Source organism: Hyaena hyaena, unplaced genomic scaffold (assembly GCF_003009895.1).
Source record: "Hyaena hyaena isolate Hyena2069 unplaced genomic scaffold, ASM300989v1 scaffold_6, whole genome shotgun sequence".
In the NCBI taxonomy this organism is placed as follows: domain Eukaryota; kingdom Metazoa; phylum Chordata; class Mammalia; order Carnivora; family Hyaenidae; genus Hyaena; species Hyaena hyaena.
In genome coordinates this window covers 7429360-7452026 of record NW_024080638.1, presented here as the reverse complement: position 1 = coordinate 7452026, position 22667 = coordinate 7429360, and the positions used below count along the sequence as shown (strand labels likewise).

The window sequence follows — 22667 nt, the reverse complement described above, 5'->3', positions numbered from 1 at the left end:
GATGTCCCAATTGTTAGCGCCAGCCCTCCGCCTGTTCCCATTACACTGCCGTTCAGACCTGCTGAGGCTTGGGGGATGCTGGGCAGAGGAGGCAGGGTTAAGTGACCACCACCAGCTGGGAGCCCTGGAGGAGAAGTGGGCCCCCAGCCCTCAAGCGTCTAGGGCTTTATGCCCTATTCTTCATGCATTCCACCACCCAATGACCATTCACTGGGCACCACGGTGTTCTGTGCCTCATGCAAGGCCCTGGGACGACGCTTGGCCAGCAGAGCTAAGCTCCATTCGGGCAAGTCACACACCGGAGTCACTGGTCCCTGGGTGGGGTAGACCCCAGCCCCTGCCCCGACCCCAGCCTACAGGAAAGGCGGGTGTGCTCCTTGTTACCATCTTGTTTGCCCCAAAATGAACTTTCCACACATGTTGACTTGAAAGGGACACACCTGAGAGGCACAAGCAACATTAATCAGAGAACATTCTGCCACAGAAGCTCCAGCTGAGGCCCTAAATGGATCCCTAAGGGCCTCACTCTGGCACTTACTGCAGCCGCAGGTCTCTCTGGGTGCCAGGGAGACGGGCAGGAGTCGGGCGCCAGGACCCTGGGTCCCACAGCTCCAACTCCGACTGCAAGAGGAGGGGACACTGGACCTCTGCAAACCCCAGGGCCCTCAGCCTGTCTCTGGGGCATGGGGGTGGGGGGGTCGTAGGCAGGGGGTCCACCAACACCTGGGGAGAAATCTAAGCCACGGAACGTGCACCTGGGCGCTCAGTGTCACAGAGCCACGTCCATGGAGAGGCGCATTCGCTGTTTGCTGGCTGGCACTGCTGGAGGGGAGCAACGCAACATGTCTGCACCAAACTGTCTGCCCGGCAAGCCCAGGACAGGCACACACGTGAACACTCGTGCACACGCCCCACACCCACACCGACCCAACGGGCTCTGATGACCGTGGTTGTCTCTCCTGAGGAGGGCCGGCCTTGGCCACCTTCAGCCCACCGTTTTCAGGGAGAGGATGTGGTCTCCAGCTCCAGGAAGGCTCCACAAGGCCGCTGTTCACATGAGCTCAGCATCTGGAAGGTTTCTCTGCAGCACCGCGGGCCCCACACCACCCACTCTGACCAGCCGCCTCCCAGTGGAAGACGGAGCTCACCCAGACTCTAATTTCAAGACATGGGTCTGAGGACTCCGGGAGGGGAAGATCCAACCAATGCCCAGCCGAGGCCCCCCACCCAAGGGGTGGAGGGAGGACATATGGGCGCCGTCCAGCATCTCACAACAACCTCAGGGCCGTGTGGGGATGTCAGGGCTGGGAAACAACATAAAGGGCTGGCCCAACCCTTCTTTCACAGAGACACCAGAGCCCAGAAAAGGCAAAGGGCCAACTGAAGTCACACAGCACGTCAGCAGCAAAGCCGAGCCCGGACTCCAAACACCCGGCTACTACCCTGGGTTCTTCCATGCCCTCTTCTCTCCCATTCCAAGCCCCGCCCAAAGCACAGCCAGTTTGAGCCCCTCTTCTCTCCCCTCCCTCCTTCTAGCAGGAAGCTGAGCAGACGAAGGGCCTGGGCTTGTGGGCCCACACCCGAGCAAGGAGCAGAATGAGCACAACCGAGTGAGGGCTCAGTTCTTACAACTAATCAGCGCACGTTACCGAGCACCCAACCCCTAAATGGACCCTGATGGTCTGAGCCGGGGTGCGCAGGCCCACAGAGGAAGGGCCTGCACAGTGAGTGGGCCTGTGAGTAAGCTTGCAGGGGGGTGGCAGGGAGAGCTGGTGTGCAGGGGAAGCCGGATCTGAGGGAAACAGGGAGGGGCAGGGAAGCCAAGGGCGGAGCCTACCCTAGCTCTCACCTGCCCCCTCCCGTGGGCCACCGGGAGCCAGGGTCCCGGCTGAACTTGCTCAGAGGGTCGCTCCTCACCTCCTTGGTCAGGCCGAGCCGCCCCGAGGGAAGGGCTGCCCCCAGGAGAGGTGACTTGCTTTCTCCCCCTCAGGGACTGCCCTGGTCAGTGGACAGGAGAAAGCTCGAGACAGAGAAGGAGAAGTTGTGAGCGACTTCCTGACTGGGGCAGCCCGAGTGGAGGTTCTCACACCCCCCGGGTTTCTAAGGAGGAAGAACAGCGGGTGCACCGAACACACAGGAACACAGGACAGGTCTGCAAACAGGCAGGAAGTTTTCCTGGAGCAAAACCCGTCAAAACAGAATTCTTTCGCTGGGTAATATTTTCCTCCCTGCCCCTGTCACCCATGCTCAAACAGGTCTGTTGTTGTTTTCATAATCTGGGAGAGGAAATCGAGCCCCTTTCGGCAGACTTCAGGCGCCAAACCAAACCGCTCAACAGATACTCCCAGCTGGCTTCCCCTTCCCCTCCTCCGAGTGGAAAGTTTGCGGGGAGATGTTCGCTCGCCTCACGCTCCCACGCGCTCCCCAATCTGGAGGCTCTGGCCTGGGCGATGCAGCTGGGTGATGAAGGAGCAGGGTTCCCCCACTGAGGTTACAGGTGGGATGTGGGGGCGGCAGCTAGCATGGCCTGGGCACCTGGCGTGGGCCAGGCATTCTGCATGTGACCTAATGTAATCCTTTTTTTTTTTTTTAATGTTTTATTTATTTTTGAGAGAGAGAGAAAGAGAAAGAGAGACAGAGCATGAGTGGGGGAGGGGCAGAGAGAGAGGGAGACACAGAATCCGAAGCAGGCTCCAGGCTCTGAGCTGTCAGCACAGAGCCGGACGCGGGGCTTGAACCCACAAACCATGAGATCATGAGCTGAGCCGAACGAAGTCGGATGCTTAATCCCCTGAGCCACCCGGGCGCCCCTGACCTAACTTAATCTTCACGACAGCCTACTGGTAGCCCCACTTGCACGTGAGGAAACAGGCGCAAAGAGGTTGAGTAGAGCTTGCCCACACTCACAGGTGGTGAGGGGCAGGGCCAAGATTCAAACACAGGTCTGAATCCAAAGCTCTTCCCACTCCACTCCATGGCCTCCCTGAAATGTGTCTGGGACAGAAACCTCCCAGCAAAGCTCAGGGGGTACAGCCTAGAATGGAAGGCAGTCTCTGAGAGCTGGGGGCAGGACCTGACCCTACCACACACGCTCAAATGCCCCACGGATGGCTGGCAGCCCTGCTGTCGGAGGCGCCGGATCCAAACGGGACATCCGTGCTACCCAGGACTCAGGGCAGTGTAAGGGGGTCCGGGACATCTCGGGTCCACACTTACCTTCCTGCAGCTTCACACTTTGGAGGTAGAGGGGGTTCCTCAGGACGTTGCAGCGGCCCGGCTCGTCTTCCTTGGTGAAGAGCAGCAGATCCGAGTAGGCAAATAGCGTCACCTGCATCACGAGGGAGCAAACACAGCTGGCTGCTCTGCTGTCCCAGAGGCCAGGAGCCACAGCCTCCCAGGGAGGTCTGGCCAAGGGGTCCTCATCATCTCGGGCAGAACTAGACCAGGATCAGACTCTCAGCGTGGCCTCGGCCAAAGGCAGACACTTGATCTGCAATCAGACTTCTCCTTGTCTCTATGGGGTTGTCCACCTCCACTCCTTGTCACGGTGGGAAAAGCAGGCTAACACAGGAGCCTCACCTTCCACGGCAGGTGACCCCTGAGGGCCCCCCCACAGCCCAACACCCTCCCCCCACCCCGGGCCATCTTTCCGACTAACCGCCCCTGGAATCTCTCCCTGGAGCTGAGGGATGTTTGCATGTTTGCTTGCGTTCTCCGAACATCTGGCTGGAAGAGCACTGCACTTGGAATCGGAAGTCCTGAGGCTCCTACCCCGGCTCAGGAGCCGTGAAAACTTGGTTAGGGTCCCCGAACCCTCGGCTCCGGTTGTCTCGTCCATACAGACACCGAGAGCCCCTGCCCAGGTCCCTCACAGGCGTCTTTCATGGGCCCTGTGCAGACCTCGAATCGAAGCATCGTGCAGTGTGAGTCCTTTTGCTGCCACATTCCTCGCAGATCATTTTAACTGCCTTAACGCATAATTGGTTCAAGAAAAAGCCAGTTGTTTACGCTCCAGTACGGACACGTATGGGACTTTTATCTCTTTTTTATGCGCTAGCCGCTCCAAAAATAAAGGAGAAAGCTATTTTTAGACAGTATAGGTAAACCAACAGGCATGCTCCGCATAGTTTCATGCTAAAAACACCCACTTGATCCCCTAATGCCGCTGAAGATTACACTGCTCTTGCAGTGGACTTTCATTAAAGGCAATAAAAATCCAAGGTTATATTCTCCAAAGAGGACAGCATATTATTAATTACATGAACTTTCCTTGGAGGTGTCACTGGCTGACACTTCACCTCTCCTGAGGCAAGAAGAATCAGCCAGAGGGCTTCGCATGCACCCCCGAAGGCCACAGCCAGTATGTGCCAGGCGGTTGCTGAAGTTTTAACAGTCAACATGTTGACATTGAACTATCAGATTGTTAACGGACCTACCACCTACACCTCTGATGCCCTGTCCCACAGAAATGCTTACGAGGATATATTAATGTTAAAACATAAGTATGTTGTCAGCAGCATTTTTGTAATAAAAAAGAACACAGATGCCCATTGAGAGAGGATGGATAAAATAAATTATTCCTACCTCCCTATGCTAGAACTGTATGCAACTACTTAAAGAATAAAGAAGGGGCTCCTCCGTGGCTCAGTCGGTTAAGTGTCTGACTTTGGCTCAGGTTAGGATTTCACAGTTCATGGATTTGAGCCCCGCGTCAGGCTCTATGCTGACAGCTCAGGGCCTGGAGCCTGCTTCAGATTCTCTGCCCTCCCCACTCATGTTCTGTCTCTCAAAAATGAATAAATGTTTTTAAAAATTTTTTTAAAGAATAAAGGAGAGCTATGCGGGCAGAAATGTGGGCAGATTTCTGCCACGTAGCGCCCACCCTATACTGTGTAAGGCAAATAGTGCAACGTGCAAAAATACCTACCATTTAGTCCAATTTTGTAAAATAAAAACTGTCAATTTATATGTTTGTCTGAGATACTCCCCATACTCTTTGTTCTGGGGAGTAGAATTTCAATTCATACATTTCTGTTTAATTTGCACTGTATTGCAAGAGAGTCTATTACTTTTGTGATTTAAAAATATATAAATATTTTTCAAAGGACCGCTTGGCACAAACACAGACATTTGAAGGGATCTGGGACATGGAGACAATAGGGGGTGTCCTTGAACAGAAGGCTCTCGGTGGCTCTAACTTGTCCCACAGGGACCAAATACGAGAACTCAGGAACCCCGGGCTGGTGACTATCTCCGGCCCCTTTCCACACCAGTCTTGACCCACCACAGCCCAAAAGAAGCTCCCATCTGTTAAGTTCTTTCTTTCTGCTCAGTGGGTTTTCACTTGTAAATAACATGACTGCCTTTATTTATAGATGAGGACTCTGCATCTCAGAGAGTTTAAGTGACCTGTCCAAGGCCACATAGCCAGGGACCACTGCCTAGGTCTAGCTGACCCCAAAGCTTTCACTATATGGAGAGGTAGCAATATGCCTACAGCTGTCCTGCCCCTGAATGTGAAAGAATCCAAGCAGTGACCCAAACAGCAAAGCAAAGGAGACCAAAACTGAAGTTAAGGGAGGGGAAGAAGATGACCTAAGAGCTGAGAAGGGAGTGAGAGGCGGATTCTCGGAGCAAACCTGGAGGCTTTCCCACTATAAAGAAAGCCGGCAGTCACCTCTGGACCCACAGGGAAGCTGGTCAGGGAAGGGTCTGAGGAGGCAGTCTGTCAGGAACCTAAGAAGTCAAAAAAAAAAGTCCCAGGCTCCGAGACAGCTGGGCGGACGGCAACGGGAGAAGAACCATGGACAAGGTGAGAAAGCTCCAGCCCACTACTCTGGCCCCGATTCCCAGAGCGGAGAATGTGGTCTAGACAGGAAGTGATTAAGGCATGAATGAAGAATTTCCCCAAAGGTCGGGTCAGGGAAAGGCCAGAGCTGGCACACAGCGGGAGGCGGGGCAGAGGGGTAAGAGTGTGCCAGGGGAGGGCGGCGGGGGGCCTCTCCCAAGTCACCAGCGCCATGCTGGCCTTCTTCCAACAGAACCCACGGTGGCGTGATGCCCGTCTCCACGGCCCAATTACCTGCTGCCTTCCCCACACATGTTCCAAGGGCACACCTGTTTTCCCCCAGGGTCAAGGGTTGAGAGATGGCTTGGTTAAGAAATCCTTGCAATCTGGAGGGTCACTTCTTCCAAGCAGCCTTTGCCAAGCTTTCTCTGGAGATCTTGCCTAAAGGCAGGGTTTGCCCAAAAGACCTTGGTGCCTTAGTTAATGGTAAACTCAGTGAGTCAGTGCATAATGTGAGGGTGTGTCTGTCCTGTGCCCCCGTGACCTCTAGCACTGGGCCTGACCACAGGTTAGACGCTCAACGGCTCTTGTTTGAACAGGTGAGTGAGGCTACTCCATGATGTCGATCTGACCTCCGGGTCCGTTAGTCAAGTGTGTGACTCCTGGGAGGGGGTATGACCGGGGGCAGCTCAGTGCCATACTGCATCAGCTCACAGACGTTAGCAAACAGGAGGATCCTCGGAGAAGAGATGGGAAGAAGAACAAGGGCAGGAGGCATGCCAGGAATAAAGATTTCTGTTACGGGCTACATTCTACAATCTGGCACTCTCCAGGAACAAAACCCATGCTTCGAGCGCCTGCCTCTACAGATCCAAAACGGGCTGGAAACCATCAGCCGGAAGGTTACAGAGAAGCCATCAGAACGGGCAGCTCCCAAGGGCCCAACCAACGCTGCCATTCTACAAACTTATCCAAGCCCCTCTCCAATTGGTCTAGACTTTTGACCTGAAGGTACCAAGATCCATGCATTTCCTTGCTAACATATGTCATGAAAAAGACATGTATTTGTTTCACTTGTCTTTGTATCACTTCTTGCAATCTTCAAAAGGGATCTCTTGGCTCTAAGGCACCAAAGATCCAGTAGACAAAGATTTCCTGGACAGACTGTAACTATAATCGGGCTATGGCTCCAGCCATGTGCTCGCCATCTGTTTTCAAACAAACATGCGAGTGGCAGCATGGGGTCCTCAAAGCACCGCAGAGCCAGAGAACCAACTGCTGATCCGGAATCCATCCCTTATGGGCTTTGAGACCCTGGAGTTCCAGTTAATCTCCCCAGAGCCTCAGCTTCCTCATCTGTAGAGTAGGGACAACTGGGCCCACTCTCAAGAGGATACTTCAGGAGCTCATTTAAGACCTACTAGGTAAAGCGCGTGCATAGTGAGAATACACAGTAAGTGCTCGGTGTTTGAGCACCTGATGGCGAGGGGACAAACAGAAAAGCCAATCTAGACATATGTGTATATTTCAGGACGGCTGCCGTTTCTGCCTTCCTCTGGGTCTTGTGAATTTACAGCCACACCTCATTTTCTGACCCTTGGCCTTTAGCTCCACACACTAACTCACCAAGCACAGCTGCAAGTGACTTCTTGTTCCTGAAACTCAAATCCCCCCTCAACAACATGAAGCTTTACTCTCTCCCGGGCAATTTAGAAGCTAGGCCAACATTCCTAAGAAAGGTCTCCATCAGGAAGTTCAATGCCAGTGTGGGAGAAATAAGCATGCAGTGTCCCCAGGGAGTTCCCGTGAAGAAGAAAATGCTGGTCCCCTTGTTGAAACACACACACACATACACATACACACACACACACACACACACACACATACACTCGAGCACCCTCCTGCTTAGCCACAATTATACAGAATGTACACAGAATGTCCCATTATGGGCCCTTCAAGATCAGCCAACCTCAGCTGCCTCCAATCCACACGCCCTTCAGATGAGGGCACGGAGGAAGGACAGAGAAGTCACGAGTGAGCCAGCAGCAGAACAGGAGCTGGCTGCAGGCGGCCAGCCTCCTCCAGGGTTCCTGATCATTCTGCCACCCCAAGCTGTCACTGAGCTCAGCCAAGCCCCACTGCCGGCCTGACCAGCAGCAAGCCCCCAGGAGTCTGGTCAGATCCCGGGGCTCGAACTTCTGTGCCAAGTAGACTTTACAGGACCGAGCCGGCTCCGGGCATTGCATCTGGGAGGGAAATCCCTCAGTTAGGGAGAAGCCGAGGCCGGCTTCCAGGCAGAATGGCATGATCTCCACACCCAGGCCTCTGTTGGTAGGGACAGAGCCCAGGAGAAATCATAGACTGGCCCCTCAGAAGAGGGTTTGGGATTCGGGTTAGTACAGACCCAGAAAACCTGAGTTAAGTGATGCTCCTTCAAAAATGGTCTTTGGCTAACAGCTCTAATCGTCTTACCCACAGTCGCTCATCACAGCTGGGGTGAGCCGCCACCTCTCCTGATCCTGAGGGGAAGTTGCCATAAGCAGCGGGACGTCTTGAGGGACTGAGAATACTTTCTAACCACCAAAGATGGACTAAACAGCTTTGAGAGGTAGCGAGTTCCCCATGGCTAGAGATGTACAAGCAAAAGCTGGGTAGCTATTTGGGAAGGAGGGGTATGGAAGGGGAGGAGGGTGGAAGACTGCAGGATTTTTCTACCCTGAGACCATACAATTCAAAGACCACCGGGGGCGCCTGGGTGGCTCAGTCGGTTGAGTGTCCGACTTCGGCTCAGGTCATGATCACACAGTTCGTGGGTTTGATCCCCGCGTCGGGCTCTGTGCTGACAGCTAGCTCAGAGCCTGGAGGCTGCTTCAGATTCTGTATCTCCCTCTCTCTCTGACCCTCCCCTGCTCACGCTGTCTCTTTCTCTCTCTCAGAAATAAAAAAACATTAAAAATTTATTTAAAAAAAGCATAAACAAAAACAAGAAAGACCCCCGGGAAGAGAAACATTAGGGGCCTGGAGGATGCCGGTGAACGCCCAGCCGGGACACACGTGTGTGAGCCTTACCTCGACTGCTTTGTTCCTCCCCTCGTACAGCAGCAGCTCCTCAGACAGCAGGAGCGTCCGGGCCGGGTTACAGAGATCTAAAGGCTGGAAGCAACATGGGCAGTTCAGAGAGGTCGGACGGAGATGGGGTGTGGGACAGGCAGCCTGCTGGAGCCAGCCACGCAGAACCCTCTCGGCCGACTACAAGCAGCCTCTGGCCTCCCCCCACCCTGGGAGCCCAGACGCCCCCTCACACACAGGTGGAAACAGAAAGACAGATGCTCCTGTCCTGGGCGGAACTGTTGCTGCCACCTTCCCCCCAAGCTTCACAGGAAGTCCAACCACACGTTTGGGCCCTCACAATCCCTCCCCGAGCTCCCCGGCTATGCGGGGCTCCGGGGCCCTCCTAGGCCCCCCTCTTCTCCATCTGTCCCCTTCAGGCCTCGCGGGAAAGTCCCTGCTGCCGGGCACGGGCTCTCAGGACATCCTCCTGAGAGCCTCGTGCCAGATTTGGTCCCTTAAGTCCCTTCAGAGCCAGGCCAGTCCCTGCTGTATATTCAAAATGCACTGGAGTTAAGACTCCTTCGAAGTCATCCGTCCCCAGGGACCAATTCCCACCCAAAATTCTGACTCACCCCAGCACCCTACCCCATACCCACCGAGGAGCCCCTGCCCCTTGCCCAGACCAGAGAAAGCTCCCTGAGATCTGGATTACCCAGCAGGACTTATCCTCTGTGAATGTATATTTATAACGTGGCTTCCGGGTGACCTGAACCAAGCAAGGTGATGGAAGAAAGATAATGGGACAAATGTCATCTGTACACAACAACCTAGCTGGACGTCATGAGGAACGTGAGGCAGAAGAAGCCAGGCCCCAGAAGAGGCCAAACAAAACGTGTGACCCAGGAAAGCACACGTCAATGGCAGAAGGAAGGGAAAGCAAGGAGGTGACAAGCGTGGAGTCAGGCACCACAATCAGGAAGAAACATGTGCAGCCTCTGCGGTGGCAGCAATGGCCTGGAGCTGTCCCTTTGCGGACACCTGCTTCGCAATTATCCGTTACTGTACCGGCTCGCACGCTGGCTTACATACTTTACAATTGAAAAGTCGTTATAACGTTTTGAAAATGAACCTTAGATTTTTTAACAAAGATCTTAAAAAGAAAATGGAAAAGAACCCCTGTGGATGCCAAGACCCTTTGTGGTTCTGACCTGAGAGAGAAAAGAAACCAAAAGAAAAGGCGGGAGTTGTTTGAGGAGAGGTAGGTCACTCGCCAGCGATGCCTTGCACCCTGACAAAGTGTGGGTTCTAACGTCCACTGGACAGCAACAGTCCCGGAATGGGATGCCAGGGAGACAGAGGAGGAAGGCATGGTCAGAAACGAGGCACTTGAGGAGGACGCCTGGGTGGCTCAGTCGGTTGGGCGTCCAACTCTGGATTTCGGCTCAGGTCGTGATCCTAGGATCGTGGGATCAAGCCCTGCATTGAGCTCCATGCTGAGCCTGGAGCCTGCTTGAAATTTTTTCTCCCTCTGCCCCTTCCCTGCCCTCACTCTCTCTCTCCTTCTCCAAAAAAACAACCAAAAAAAAATGAAGCCCCCGGGTCTATGTCATCTCTAGGTTGCTGATGAAAATGATCAACTAACACAGTCTTTCTAAATTTTTTTAATGTTTTTATTTATTTCTGAGAGAGAGAGAGAGAGAGAGAGAGAGAGACAGCACGAACAGGGGAGGATCAGAGAGAGAGGGAGACCCAGAATCCAAAGCAGGCTCCAGGCTCTGAGTTAGCTGTCAGCACAGAGCCCAATGTGGGACTTGAACCCACGAACCGTGAGATTATGACCTGAGCCAAAGTTGGACACTTAACCGACTGACCCACCCAGGTGCCCCTAACAGTCTTTCTAGAAAGCAATCTGTCAATATATAAAGAGCCTTTAAAATGTTTATGACCCATGACCCTGTCATTTCACTTCTAAAGATCTCTTCCAAGGAAAATAATTGGAGGGGCAAGTCATGGGCAAGGATCTTGATCACAGAGTTGTTTACAATAGCAAAGGACATAGGCAGAAGAATATCTGAATAGAGAGCCTGTTAAAAAAAAGATGGTACGGCCAAAGGATAGAAGAGTGTGTGCTCACTACAAAAGAGAGGCCCAGAGAGTAGTTAGTGAGGTGGACAATGTTCATGCTACAATTTTCCTTTAAAAAAGGCAGAAGGAGGGGTGCCGGGTGACTCAGTCAGTTGAGAGTCCGACTTCAGCTCAGGTCAGGATCTCACGGTTCATGGGTTAGAGCCCCGCATTGGGCTCTGTGTTGACAGTCAGCTCAGAGCCTGGAGCCTGTTTCAGATTCTGTCTCCCTCTCTCTCTGACCCTCCCCTGCTCACCCTATCTCTCTCTCAGAAATAAATAAAAAACATTTAAAAATAAAAATAAAGTTTAAAAAAAAGGCAGAAAGATAGAAAATGTGCCACACGATCAGTTTAGCTTTCTTTCCGAAACATGTATATGCACACAGAAGAGACACCTGCGTGTTCACACAGCTTGTGTCTGGGTGGTGGGAGACACGCAAGTTTGGAAAGGGGGAGGAAGCGAGGGGCAAAGCAGAGGAGAAGCAGAAGGGAGATCTAGACGAATCTGGGCCAGCTGCTCATCCTGGCCAGGCATGTTTGCTAAGACCAAGGAAGCCCTTGATGAGGCAGGAAGCAGAAGCCTCAGCAAAGAGGCCCTGTGACAAGGCACCAAGTAGCTGGAGTGTGCCTGCCCTGTCCCCAGAGAAAGGGGACGTCAGGAAAGAGCCTCTTGGTGCTAAGCTTCCCTGCCCCCACCCTCCTGTTCCCCCTCCTGGGAACCTCTGCTCCCTCGGTATAACCCCTAGAATTCTGAGCACCTGTGGCCATCTCTTTCCCAAAAGGGGACCCTCCTGGAATGAGGCACCTCCCCAAACCCTGGGGTGAAGGACCCTCCTCTTTCTCATCACCTGAGGGAGCCCGTGGGGCCAGCCACCAGCTCACCTGAACAAAGACCGGGAATACCAAGACCTTGGGGGCCAGGGTGACATAGGTGCCGTAGCTTGAGTGTGGGGTGTGTGGCCTCATGACCGGGCAGTTCTGGTAGTTCCCGTGGCCCTTCATGGTCTGCACCGTCTTCATCAGCCGGGACTTCTTCCCCAGGCCTGTGTAGGACTTCCCTTTGCTGGGACCGCCTGATTCTGTGCAACAGAAATGGGGGGACCATGAGGCATTTCCATGCAAAGGCATCCCTGCCTTACCTGCAAAGACATCCCCTCTGCAGAAACGGGGAACACAGCCAGTCTGTCACCATCTAGTGAGCATATGCTATATGTCGGGCCCTGTGCAAGGTACTGGGAACACAGAGGAGGCCTCAGAAGGGTCTCAGGCCTCAAGGAGTTTCCTCACATTCCGATGGGACTCTCACATAAACCAGCGGCTCCGGGACTCCGGGACAGAGCTGGGAGCCACCAACTAGGATAGAGGCACCGCCTGGCGGCCAGAGCCTGAATCAGACATCGGTTTGGCCTCATACTTTTCAAAATCAGGAAACCTCTCCTATTTGAAAAGTCAGATGATATGACCACACGGGACCCATGGTCCCACACTGAACCATCAGTCAACGAGGCTGTCCTATGTGTCAGAGGCGCGCTCTCCCCGCCGCCACGGCTCCCTCGACATGCCTGGCACAGTTCACCCATTCCATCGCCTCCCAGGTCCCACGGACAAAGGGACTGGAGGTCCAGCCCAATCCCAAGCCCCCTGGGCTTTCCCAGGCTGTATGGGAGACTTCCCTCTATTAGCCGAGGGGGCGGGGGCAGCCTGGCTCACACAAGTCAGTCTACAATGAACAGTGGCACCCACTGCCCCAGTTCTCGGGAAGGAACACCAGCTCTGAAGCCACGTGGCTGTGCCCAAACCCCTTTCGTATCTGCTTACTAGCTTGGTGACCTTCAGCCATTCACTTCCCCACCTTAGAGACTTGGTTTCCTCCACTGCAATCATATTACCAAGTTCAACGGGTTACTGTGAGAGTTCAATGAGATGCTCCAAGTAAAGCCCCACAACAATGCCTGGGACCCGGTAAGTGCATGAGAAACGTTAGCTGCTAACTTCTTGTGGCTCTTGCTGTTGCGGTTCCTCCGCGTGCAAAAGCAGGTTCATCAGGTGCCCCACAGACTGAAAACCCTAGTCTTCACTGCAGCCAGAAGATACCCTGGCTGGCCACCAACTCCCTCGTCATTCTAATCAGGAAAAGGAGAGAGGGGGGAAACACCTTCAGGGAAGAGAGCAGAAGGCTACCCAGCAGGGGACACTGCCGGACACACACCCTCAACGGAACAAGAGGTAGCAATCGGGTCTTTATCATGCCCGGTCCTCCAGGCAGAGGAGCAAAGCACAGAGCAGCTAAAAAGGCAGGGACTCTTGGGTGCGAGCAGGTAGGAAGCCAACTTCACAGCCTCCCGCTCTGCATATACCTGGGTGTCCCAGGTCCCAGGTCCGCTCCCACCGCTCCTCAGTCCTGGCAGCCGGTGGGTGAGCAGGTGATATGACCCCAGCTACATCTCGGGGAAGCTCCCCACCAACGCGAGGTCCATGGCCTCAGAGGAAAAACTCAACTCGGAAGATTTCACACTTATTTCCTCCGCCCACCTCATGCCCCTTCTCCCCGAGCAGGGCGAGAAAAACAAGTCAGCTCCCCTCACAAGTGACCACCCATCACAGCCATATCTCAAACCATAATAACTTAAACCACTTCCTGCCTCTTTGAGGAGTGGCTTAGAGAAGACTAGAAAGGGTGAGGGAGGGGGACAGGTGCATGGAAGTAGTTAGCTAGCTCCTCCTCTGATCTGGCCATGGACCCCGGCCGCAGGGGTGGGGTCTGTGCTGCCAGGCTTTCACCCCTCCGCTGAAAGAGTCCATCCTGGGTCACAAGACCTCTGCTGGATTTGAGTTGGTCAAGAAACTTGAACTTGAACACTGGCTCCCCCAGACTCTGGCTGGGCAACCAGAAGGAAGTTTCCTTCCCCCTCTGAGCTGGAGTTTCTCCACTGTTAAGGGTTGCTGTTGGGGGGCTCTCACGACAGGCCCAAAGGGAAAGGGCTCCATGAATGGTACCAGAGCAGAGTGTACAGGGGATTAGCACACACCCAAGCCGACAGACAACAAACCCATCAGGGCTGGTGTTAGGACAGGGCTGCTGGGCCTCAAACCATACTGTGAATGAGGTCTCAGGGTCAATCTGAAACTAGACAGTCTATCTGAACATGACCAAGCCTAGACCAGGGAAGGCAAAACCACACAGGGCTGACAAGCTGGGGGCGGGGGGGGGGGGGGGGGGGGGGGGGGGGGGGGGGGGGGGGGGACTGACACAAAACAGACATAAAGGGTACCCTTTGCCGATGCCCAAATCTGGGCCCTGTGGGCCCTGTCTCAGCCTTGTGCAAGAATCCATGCCTTCCCTTCCCTGGCCCAGCTGCACAGGGTCATCACAGCACCCTTTGCCTTGGGCCTGCAGAGCCATAGATAAGCCGTGTGACATGCCTCTGCCTTCAGGTAGGAAGTCTGCTTAGCCCCATTTTATAGACCAGGCAACTGAGCCCCGGGGTGGTTGGGTGACCTTTCCAAGGACACCTGGCCAGGATACGGTACAAAGCAAGATCAGTCCAACTTACGCAACCGTCATGCCTGGGACCCCCATCTCCACACACCCCTGCGTCACATGCAACCAGGCACGGGCTCTCCAAAAAGAATTTTCTAAAGTATCTTTTTTAAAAAACAGTCCAGTTTGCAACCCAGCTGCTGAGCTCTGCAGAGTCAATCCCCTTGGCTCCCCACCTGCTACCTCTTAACATCCTCTGGTCCGAGCCCCCACATCACCCGTTTTTGCTAGAACACCTGCTTCACTGACCAAACACAGTAATTACTCAGCTTTGCTCTGGCTTCCGAGGCGAGCCCTGGCAGGCGTCCCACTCTGGTGATGGGGCATCTGAGGCCGGGCCCCTTTGAAGGGCAGGGGACAATGCTGAGGGCCCCCAGTGGCCCTGGGGAACATGCCAGCTACAAGCAGCCAGCACCCTAGGCCTCGGAAGGCTACCAGACCCCATTCAACTCTGGATGGCTCCATCCTGCCCCGTGAAAGGAGGCCATGCAGCCCAACCACAGGAGGAAGCAGAAGTCAGCACCGTGGTGACAGCCCAGCCTCTGGAGAACCCCAAGTGTGTTTAAGGGAAGGTTCAGTTCCACCCCTTCCTCTGAACTCCAGGACTTGGAGCCATGAAGGCTTGAGGACTGATAAAGAGCAGAGACGTCCTTGCACACCAAAAAAATCCTATCATCCTGAAGAATAAATGAAGGAAGGTCAATTCTTAATACAATGTGTTCAAAAAGCCACCGTCGTTATTAACACCGTCATCATCTGCTTACTTGTCCCTCTCTCTCCACAGCTTCAATGACTCAGCCCTTCTTGGTTCACTAAATCTGTATTCACGGAGGGGATTCGAACCGTGGACACAGGTTGGAAGGACACCAAGAGGCATCTCTGAGGCCAAGAAGGAGTCAACCCCACTCCACCAACCCCCTAATGGCCCCACACCTCTCTGGCCCCCTCACTCTGTGACCAGCCTTCCACCCTAGGAGCAACCAGCCAGCGTCATTCTCCTTCACTCAGTCACTCAGCGGAAATCCTACTGAGTACCTGCTGCCTGCCGTGCCCCGGGTCCGCACGGAAACGCATACATGAGGCGGCCCAGGCCCTGCCCTTAATGAAGTCACCATTTAGCAGGGACATCTCCACTCTAACCTAATGCGCTGCCTAAAAGCTTTTTAAGAACTCAGTGTTGAATAACTCTCAGACTCCTCTCCAGAAGGAACGCAGATTCATTTCCAGCAGACCAGGCCTATCCACCCAAATGGCCTACCCTGGAGAGAATGAAGACGCCTTCCGTCAGCAGCTCTGAGCCTGATGGGAGCCCTTTTCCCTCCCAAAAGGCGTGGGTACTTTTCCAAGAACCTGCTACGAGCCAGCATCGACATCACCCTACTGTTGGGGAGGGAGGCAAGGCCGCGAGCTTGCAGGTGGCTGGGAAAGGCCCCTCTCAGGGAAGAAAGTTCACAGGTTCTCTGCAGGTGCTACAGGGTTGCAGCACAGGGCCGTCAGGCAAGGCTGGTCACAGCCTTCCAGATGCCAGCTGGACTCCAGTCAGCTGGACCCTGGCAGGCACGTCAGCATAGAGGGGCAGACAAAATCCCAAGCAGGCTCCTCGCTGTCAGCGCAGAGCCCAGTGCAGGGCTCGAACTCACAAACCTTGAGACCATGACCTGAGCCAAAATCAAGAGTTGGTCACTTAATGGACGGAGCCACTCAGGCATCCTCGGTAGACCCTGGTTTTCTCTCCCTGGCTCTTAAAAAAATCGGGCCAATGGGGGAGGGGTGCCTGGGTGACTCAGTTGGTTGAGAATCCAACTTTGGCTCAGGTCATGATATCATGGTTTGTGGGTTCGAGTCCAGCGTCAAGCTCTGCGCTGACAGTGCAGAGCCTGCTTGGGATTCTCTCCCTCTCTCTCTGCCCCTCCCCTACTCATGCTTTCTCTCTCTCTCTCTCAAAATAAATAAAGTTTAAAAAAAAAAAAGAGTCAGATTCAACAGCCAAAGGAACCTATAAAGTTCAAAGACAGCCATCCCCTGCATGGCCTCTCTCAGTGGACAGACTACTGCTCACAGCCAGCATCTCTTTTACCCCTCCTGACAACCCTCTGAGGTGGAAATGATCAGCCCCATTTTATAGATGAAGAAACCAAGGCTCAGTGATGGAACGTGAATTGCTCAGAGTCCTGCAACTCTGACCGGAGCCCTCCCTGCCCCTCTTCTGTGCAGACCCGACCAGAGGCCTATGACACCTAACATATACTGGTTGCTCAGTAAGACTGGATGACCCCCGTTGAATGCACTCTTAGACTGCCGTGGGAAGATCCCTTCTTGCTTCTCAGCTGCGGCTCCGAGGAGGCAAGACACTGGTTCAGTGAGGGAGAGCGCACATGGGGAGGAAAGAGAGTCTGTGCCCATGTGCTGGGGGTCTTAACAGCTGGCCTCGCATCTCCCTGGAGCCGGGAGGGCACACGGCAGAGGACAGACCCACCTTCGGGGATGGCATCCTCCTGGTACAGAGGCCGCAGCAGCTGCAACAGAAGACAGAAGAATCGCATCAGCGCCAGGAACAGGGAGGGACCCCCAGGCAGGCTGCTCAGCTGCGGCCTGGGGATGGGAGAGGATGAGAAACAGCCGCCCGGCTAAGGAGCAGAGGGCGGTGCGTGGTGGGATCACAGAATCTGGAATCCTCTAGAATGTGAGGGTGGAACAAGGTTTTAGCTTTCAGCCAGTGTAACCTCTAGGCTGTGTCTCCAACTTTCTGGATGGCAGCTGGTTCCAAAGTGCCTTCCAGGGTACACCGGCACTGCGGGTCCCGAGAAGCCTGCCATAAAGGATGTACCTACCGGCAGGGGAGTTCTGAAAGTGCTGGGCTAAACCGCCCTCCACTGCAGGGTACCCTCAGCCCCAAGTAGTCTACTCCATCCACATGGGGAATCGCGTCCAGAAAACGGGGAGAGTTTGGGCTATTTCTCAAACTCATTCAACCTCAGAACACTTCTTTCCCAGAGTAAGCCCAGAGTGGCAGAAAGCGCTTCCTTCTTCTGAGGTGTAATCTTCTGCCCTGTGACCTCCCCTTGGCCCGCATCTGTGCCCTGAGGCCACAAAGACCCATCTGCTTTCCCTTCCCGCCCCCCCTCAAAGAGCAGGGCGGCCAGAGCTAACCCACACCCTGCCTCCTCCCTCGGCACTCCCAGCCCCTGGCAGAGCCTCCGTGCGCGAGGCCAGACCCCTGCCCTTCACCTTCTCCCAGCCAGCCGTCCATACCTGGCTCCCAGGGTTCAGTGGGGCCAGGATGATGTAGTTGGGGTCCGTGGAGGCAGTGGCCCGGGACAGTGCGGGCAGGGTGTGCTGGCCCCCGCGCTTGGCCACCTCTGTGTAGCGCTCCCAGCCACCGAGCAGCAGCCCGTCTGAGCTGTCACACACCAGGTGGCAGCTGTGGCGCTGCTCAGGCCGCGCCTGGGCCCCGTGGGTGCAGTTCTTCTCGCGCTTATTGGGGGGTGACTGGAGGTCGTGTGTTGACTTGCAGGAGGCCCGCCGCAGGACCCCGCCGTCCGGCCCCGGCTTGACCTGAGGGACCATGCGCCACACAAGCAGGATGATCTCACTGGGGCAGCTCCTAGAGTTGGCAGGGGGTGGGGGGGGGGAGTTACACAAAGTTGAGTTGAGGGCAGAGGTCTGCAGGGCAGAGAAAAAGGGTGGGGGAGGGCAGAGAAGGCCCAGTGGTCTGCAGGAAGGGAAGGGAGGTAAGAGGTCATTGCAAGCCCAGACAGCGACCAGGTCCCTTAGGTCAACTCTAGTTGATCGGCAGTGGCTGAGAAGGACCCTGAGGCCACGGCCAGGTGAAACCAGAGTAGCAAACTCAACCTTTGAGGTCAATCATGGGCAAAGTATAAGCAAGGGAGGAGCCAGCAAGCCACCTATGTGCAAGCCCGCCTCTAGTCCTTCTAGAAGCAAACTGAAAACGGGTCATGAGAGTTTTACCCCAGCAGGTCCCAGTGTAGGGGACCCAAACATTCTAAAGAACAATTTCTCATGTGCTCGATGAAACATCTGCGACATCTACACATCCTTTAGGAACAACGGCAGATAATGAGCTCAAGTAAAAAGCGACGCCCTGGAGCCTCGCCTGAACCACGGGGTCTGTTTGAGAGCTTCTCCCCTGCTGTTTGCTCCCTGATCCAAAATTGCTCTGAGCCTGAACCTTCCATTTTCAGGCCAAGAAACAGGAGGATTCCCCGAGGAGGAGCACAGTGAATTGCTCACAGCTGCTCAGAGGAGGGGGCAGGAGAGGCCTTGTGCCCAGAGCTGGGGGGTGGGGGAGGGGGGCCATCAGCCCGAGGCCCAGAGCCGCCCGCCACCGCTGTCACCGGATCTCGTGCGCCAGCTCCACGCATTTCCAGTGCTCCACAGGCCTCTCATTCAGCTGTAGCACGGTGTCCAGCTGCTGCAGCCCTGCCCGCTCTGCCGGACCTCCTGCAGGGACCAAGAAAAGCTGCCTGAGGGCTCCTGGAGTCCAGGGTGCGCCAGTGACATGACCCATGACATGACCTAGAGTCGCGGCCCCAGCAGTGGCTTAAGCAAGTCTGCCCCTCTCTGTCTCCTCATCTGCAAAACGCAGGGCCGAACTCAGTGGCTCACAGGGGCCCAGGAAGGAGGCACTCGTTTGCCCCCATCTCTCCTCTGCCTGCTCACTCCTCAGCCGTCCACCCTTCTAGCCAGGCCCCACCTCGCCCTCTCTCCCCAAGGGCTCCCACGGCCGCCTCCTCCGAGAACCCTTCCTTGTTGCCAGGCTCAAACACTTCATTCCTTAACGCCATTCTCTGAGTGCCGGTCTTGTGCCGGTCCCCCTGCAGGCACAGGGCGGGACTCACCTCCATCACCAAGCCCCGGCTTCTCCTCTGTGGTCAGAAGTCTTTGTGAAAAACAGGGAGAGAATGCCGATTTTTAAGTGCTAATCAGGCTTGGAATAGGATAAAATACCGATCCCACATAAAGTACGTAAGTGACTCTCATTTTCCCGTGCAGCCCTTACTGGAAACGGCAGTTTAGTTCCTGTTTAACATGACTGGGACACAAAATATTAAAAAACCTACTTTCACTTTGATTTTTAAAAAATTGTGAATATATTTTCGTAAACTTCAGCTTCATCTGTGGTCATTTAAAAACAGTATTCTTTGGTTTTGAAAAACGAGGCCGCCGTTCCAGTTTGGGGCTCCCCTTTCAGCTCCCACATCTTGTTTGCAAAGCCAGGTGCCTGAGAGGGGTGGGGGTGGGGGACGGGACTGGCATCACCCGAGGCGCTCACTCACCAGAATCCACAGCCTGGACTCGAACCGGAGAGTCACAGCAGATGGTGAAGCCGAAGCCGTCCTTCCCCCTCGGGATGGTGATCTAGGACACAGCCCCACCCAGTTACTCCCAGAAGCCACAAGGCTGCTGCCTCTGCTCCAAGGTCCGGAAGCCCACAGGCCCTACCCCAGAGCCGCCCTCCTCTCCAAGGTGAGAGGGAGCCAAGAAGGAGGCTGGCCAGCTCTTGCCGTGCCTATCTTGGCCCAGGCAGCTTGAGCATTGGGTCGTGGGCCAAGCAGGAAGGCTGGGAACTCAGGGGGTAAACCCAGGCTAGAGCCCCAGAAGGGCAAGCCTCACCTTCCTCAGACCCTGCAGACACATGGTCCGGTCCCTTACCAAAATGCCCACTGGACCTGCCCATCTCCACCTCGGTCCCTTCCTTCTTCCCCTCTCCTGCACTGGGGATTCACAGAGCATCTGTCCCGGGCTGGCCCTGTGCTCAGGGCCCAGAAACAAAGCCATCTGGTTACTACCCTCCCACAGCACAGGGGAGGGAAGAGAGGGACACATGTACTCACACACACACACCCCCCACTCCAGCCAAGGGTCAGGGGACAAGTGCAAGTGTTCTCAGGGCAGTCCCTCACTGAGGCCTCAAGGCATCCAGTGAGGGCTGCCAGGTGAGGGGCAGGTAAGGGCACAGATAGGTGTCCTGGGTGAACCTGAACTAGTCCCTGACCTCACTGCGCCTGCTGCGTGGCAGATCCACAACCCTACTTTCAGAATTCCCAGGAAGGGGCCCTACCTCCTGGATCTTTTTTTTTTTTTTTCAAGTTTATTTATTTAGAGAGAGACACACTAGCTGGGGAGAGGGGCAGAGAGCCAGGGCCAGGGAATCCCAAGCAGGGCCGCCCTGTCAGCACAGAGCCCGATGCGGGGCTCAAACTCAGAAATTGTGAGATCTTGACCTGAGCCAAAATCAAGAGTCAGACGCTTAACTGAGTGACCCAGGCGCCACACCTCCTTTTTTTTTTTTTTTTTTTTTTTTTAAAGTAGGCACCACACCCAACATGGGGCTAGGACTCACAATCCTGAGATCAAGGGTCTGGTGCTCTACTCTGGAGCCAGCCAGGCAGCCCTCGGACCTCTTTCCAAAGCAACACACAATTATCGAGCTCCTACTGCATGCCGGGTTCTGCTGACATTTCGAGACATTGAGGTCTTGGTCTTCGGGTCCTAGAGGGCCACAGGAATAGGCCGATCTCTCCGAAATGAAGGCTACAACATGCACTGGAGCTGGGTGTGAGGACAGAGTCGGGAACAGTTCTTTGTGCTTGACCTTGGACAGCGGGCTTGGTGCACAGCAGGAACTCAGCAAGTGATAGTGAGGACAGCCCAGCACTGTCCCACCAGCAGCAGGAAACTGCCAGGATGCAGTGCTGTCTGCTGGCTTGGCTCACCTGGGCCTTGCTCCCCCTCTGCAGGCTGCCAGTTAGGCTTTGGGTGGGGTGCGGAAGGCCCAGACCCTGCCTCCCCAAAGAGGGACTCCAGGCTACTCAGAGCTACAGACCTAAGGGCATCAAAGTCAGAAAGGGGGTTCAGCGGGGCCCTAAGAGATTCTCTGGGAGAAGAGGACATGGAGGGGGCCCTGGTGAGGCCCCAGGGAGGCTGTCCCAGGTGGATTGAGGAAGAAGCCAGCTCAGCAAGCTGGAAAGGGACAAGGGCCAGTGGCTTTGTAAGGAGACTCCTGTCTCCTTCCTTTAGGGACTGTCTCTTCAAGGCTGGGCACCTGGCATTCACCTACCAGCTGTCCCAAAGGCCAGGCATGAGGAAGGGGAGGGCCAGGGGACCCAGCGTGGCCAAGGCCCTTGGAGGCTGTTGGGGAGGCCCCTGAGCCTCTGCTTCCCACCAGCCCTGGGCCTGGATTCAAAGCAAGTTTGTAAAACAGGAAATCTGACAGACAAGGGGAAGGGGGAGGGGGCAGGAAAATACCCTGTTCCCATAAGAATTCTGGGAAAACACGCAGCTAAGACAGGAAGAGAAAAAAATGGAAAGAAAGAAAGAAAAACAAACCGTGGAGTGAGCGTGAAAAGCCCAGGCTGAGGCCGAGGGAAGATGTCAGGAGCCTGGTCCACTCCGTGTGACTCGAAAGGCCTTTGGGGGGCCTGTCAAGCCACCCTCAGCCCAAGCAGAAGCCGGGATTATAAAGTTTTTCTAGACCTTTCCCAGTCCTACCCCAGAAAGGGCCACAGCCCTCCTGCCTGGGATCCCAGCTCTGCAAACGGGTCCCAGCACCCATGGGCTCAACGCTAACAGTTTGGGAACTGGCCCCAGAGCTGGATCTGGAAAGGGGCATGCTCCCACAAAAGAGCCTCCCCTCCCACACCCTGGACCCCTCTGGGCAGGACTATGGGCCGGGGCCTCCTGGGCCTTCCTAAGTACCAGCCTGAGAAGAATCAGCCCAGAAAACAGTCTAAGCCAGCTGGGGGCTGGGAAGGGAAGGGATGGGTAAAGGGTGCCAGGAAGCAAGCTCCCCTCCGTGATCAGTGTGAGAGGTGGGACCGAATAAAGGAGGCAAAATCATGCTCTGTCCATCATGAGCACTGAGGTCAATGCCCAGGGAACCGGATCATCACTGCAGCCCCGAGGGGAACGCGGGGCTGGTTTTAGTACGCCCGTTGCACAGAGCAGGCAGCTGAATGCTAAAGTGAGCAAGGAGCAGCCCCCAGCTCTCAGTCTTCCCCTGTGCCCTGGGGCCTCAGGGTCAGGAGGTGAGGGGAGCAGCTCCTGGCTGAGGCCATCCTTCCTGGCGGGTGCTCCTTGCTCTTTCCTGTCCAGGGCAGGGGCCGTCACTGCTCCCAGCTCTCACCCAGGCTAGCACCTC

General features: G+C 55.1%; 1 protein-coding gene across 4 annotated transcripts in view; it reads right to left on the bottom strand.

Annotated features, from left to right (window-relative positions):
• RGS3 (regulator of G protein signaling 3) overlaps window positions 1–22667 on the bottom strand; it is a 122451-nt gene that overhangs the window by 63185 nt on the left and 36599 nt on the right. For 3 of the 4 annotated variants that reach the window (XM_039240179.1, XM_039240169.1, XM_039240207.1), the window contains 7 exons: window positions 19804–19885; window positions 18862–18967; window positions 17759–18110; window positions 16983–17022; window positions 11848–12044; window positions 8858–8941; window positions 3217–3328 (listed from right to left, as the gene is read on the bottom strand). In XM_039240179.1, the coding sequence (XP_039096110.1) occupies window positions 3217–3328; window positions 8858–8941; window positions 11848–12044; window positions 16983–17022; window positions 17759–18110; window positions 18862–18967; window positions 19804–19885 (973 nt within the window). Of the gene's footprint in view, window positions 1–1917; window positions 1940–3216; window positions 3329–8857; window positions 8942–11847; window positions 12045–16982; window positions 17023–17758; window positions 18111–18861; window positions 18968–19803; window positions 19886–22667 lie in introns of those variants that run through there. The other variant, XM_039240215.1, reaches the window with a different exon arrangement.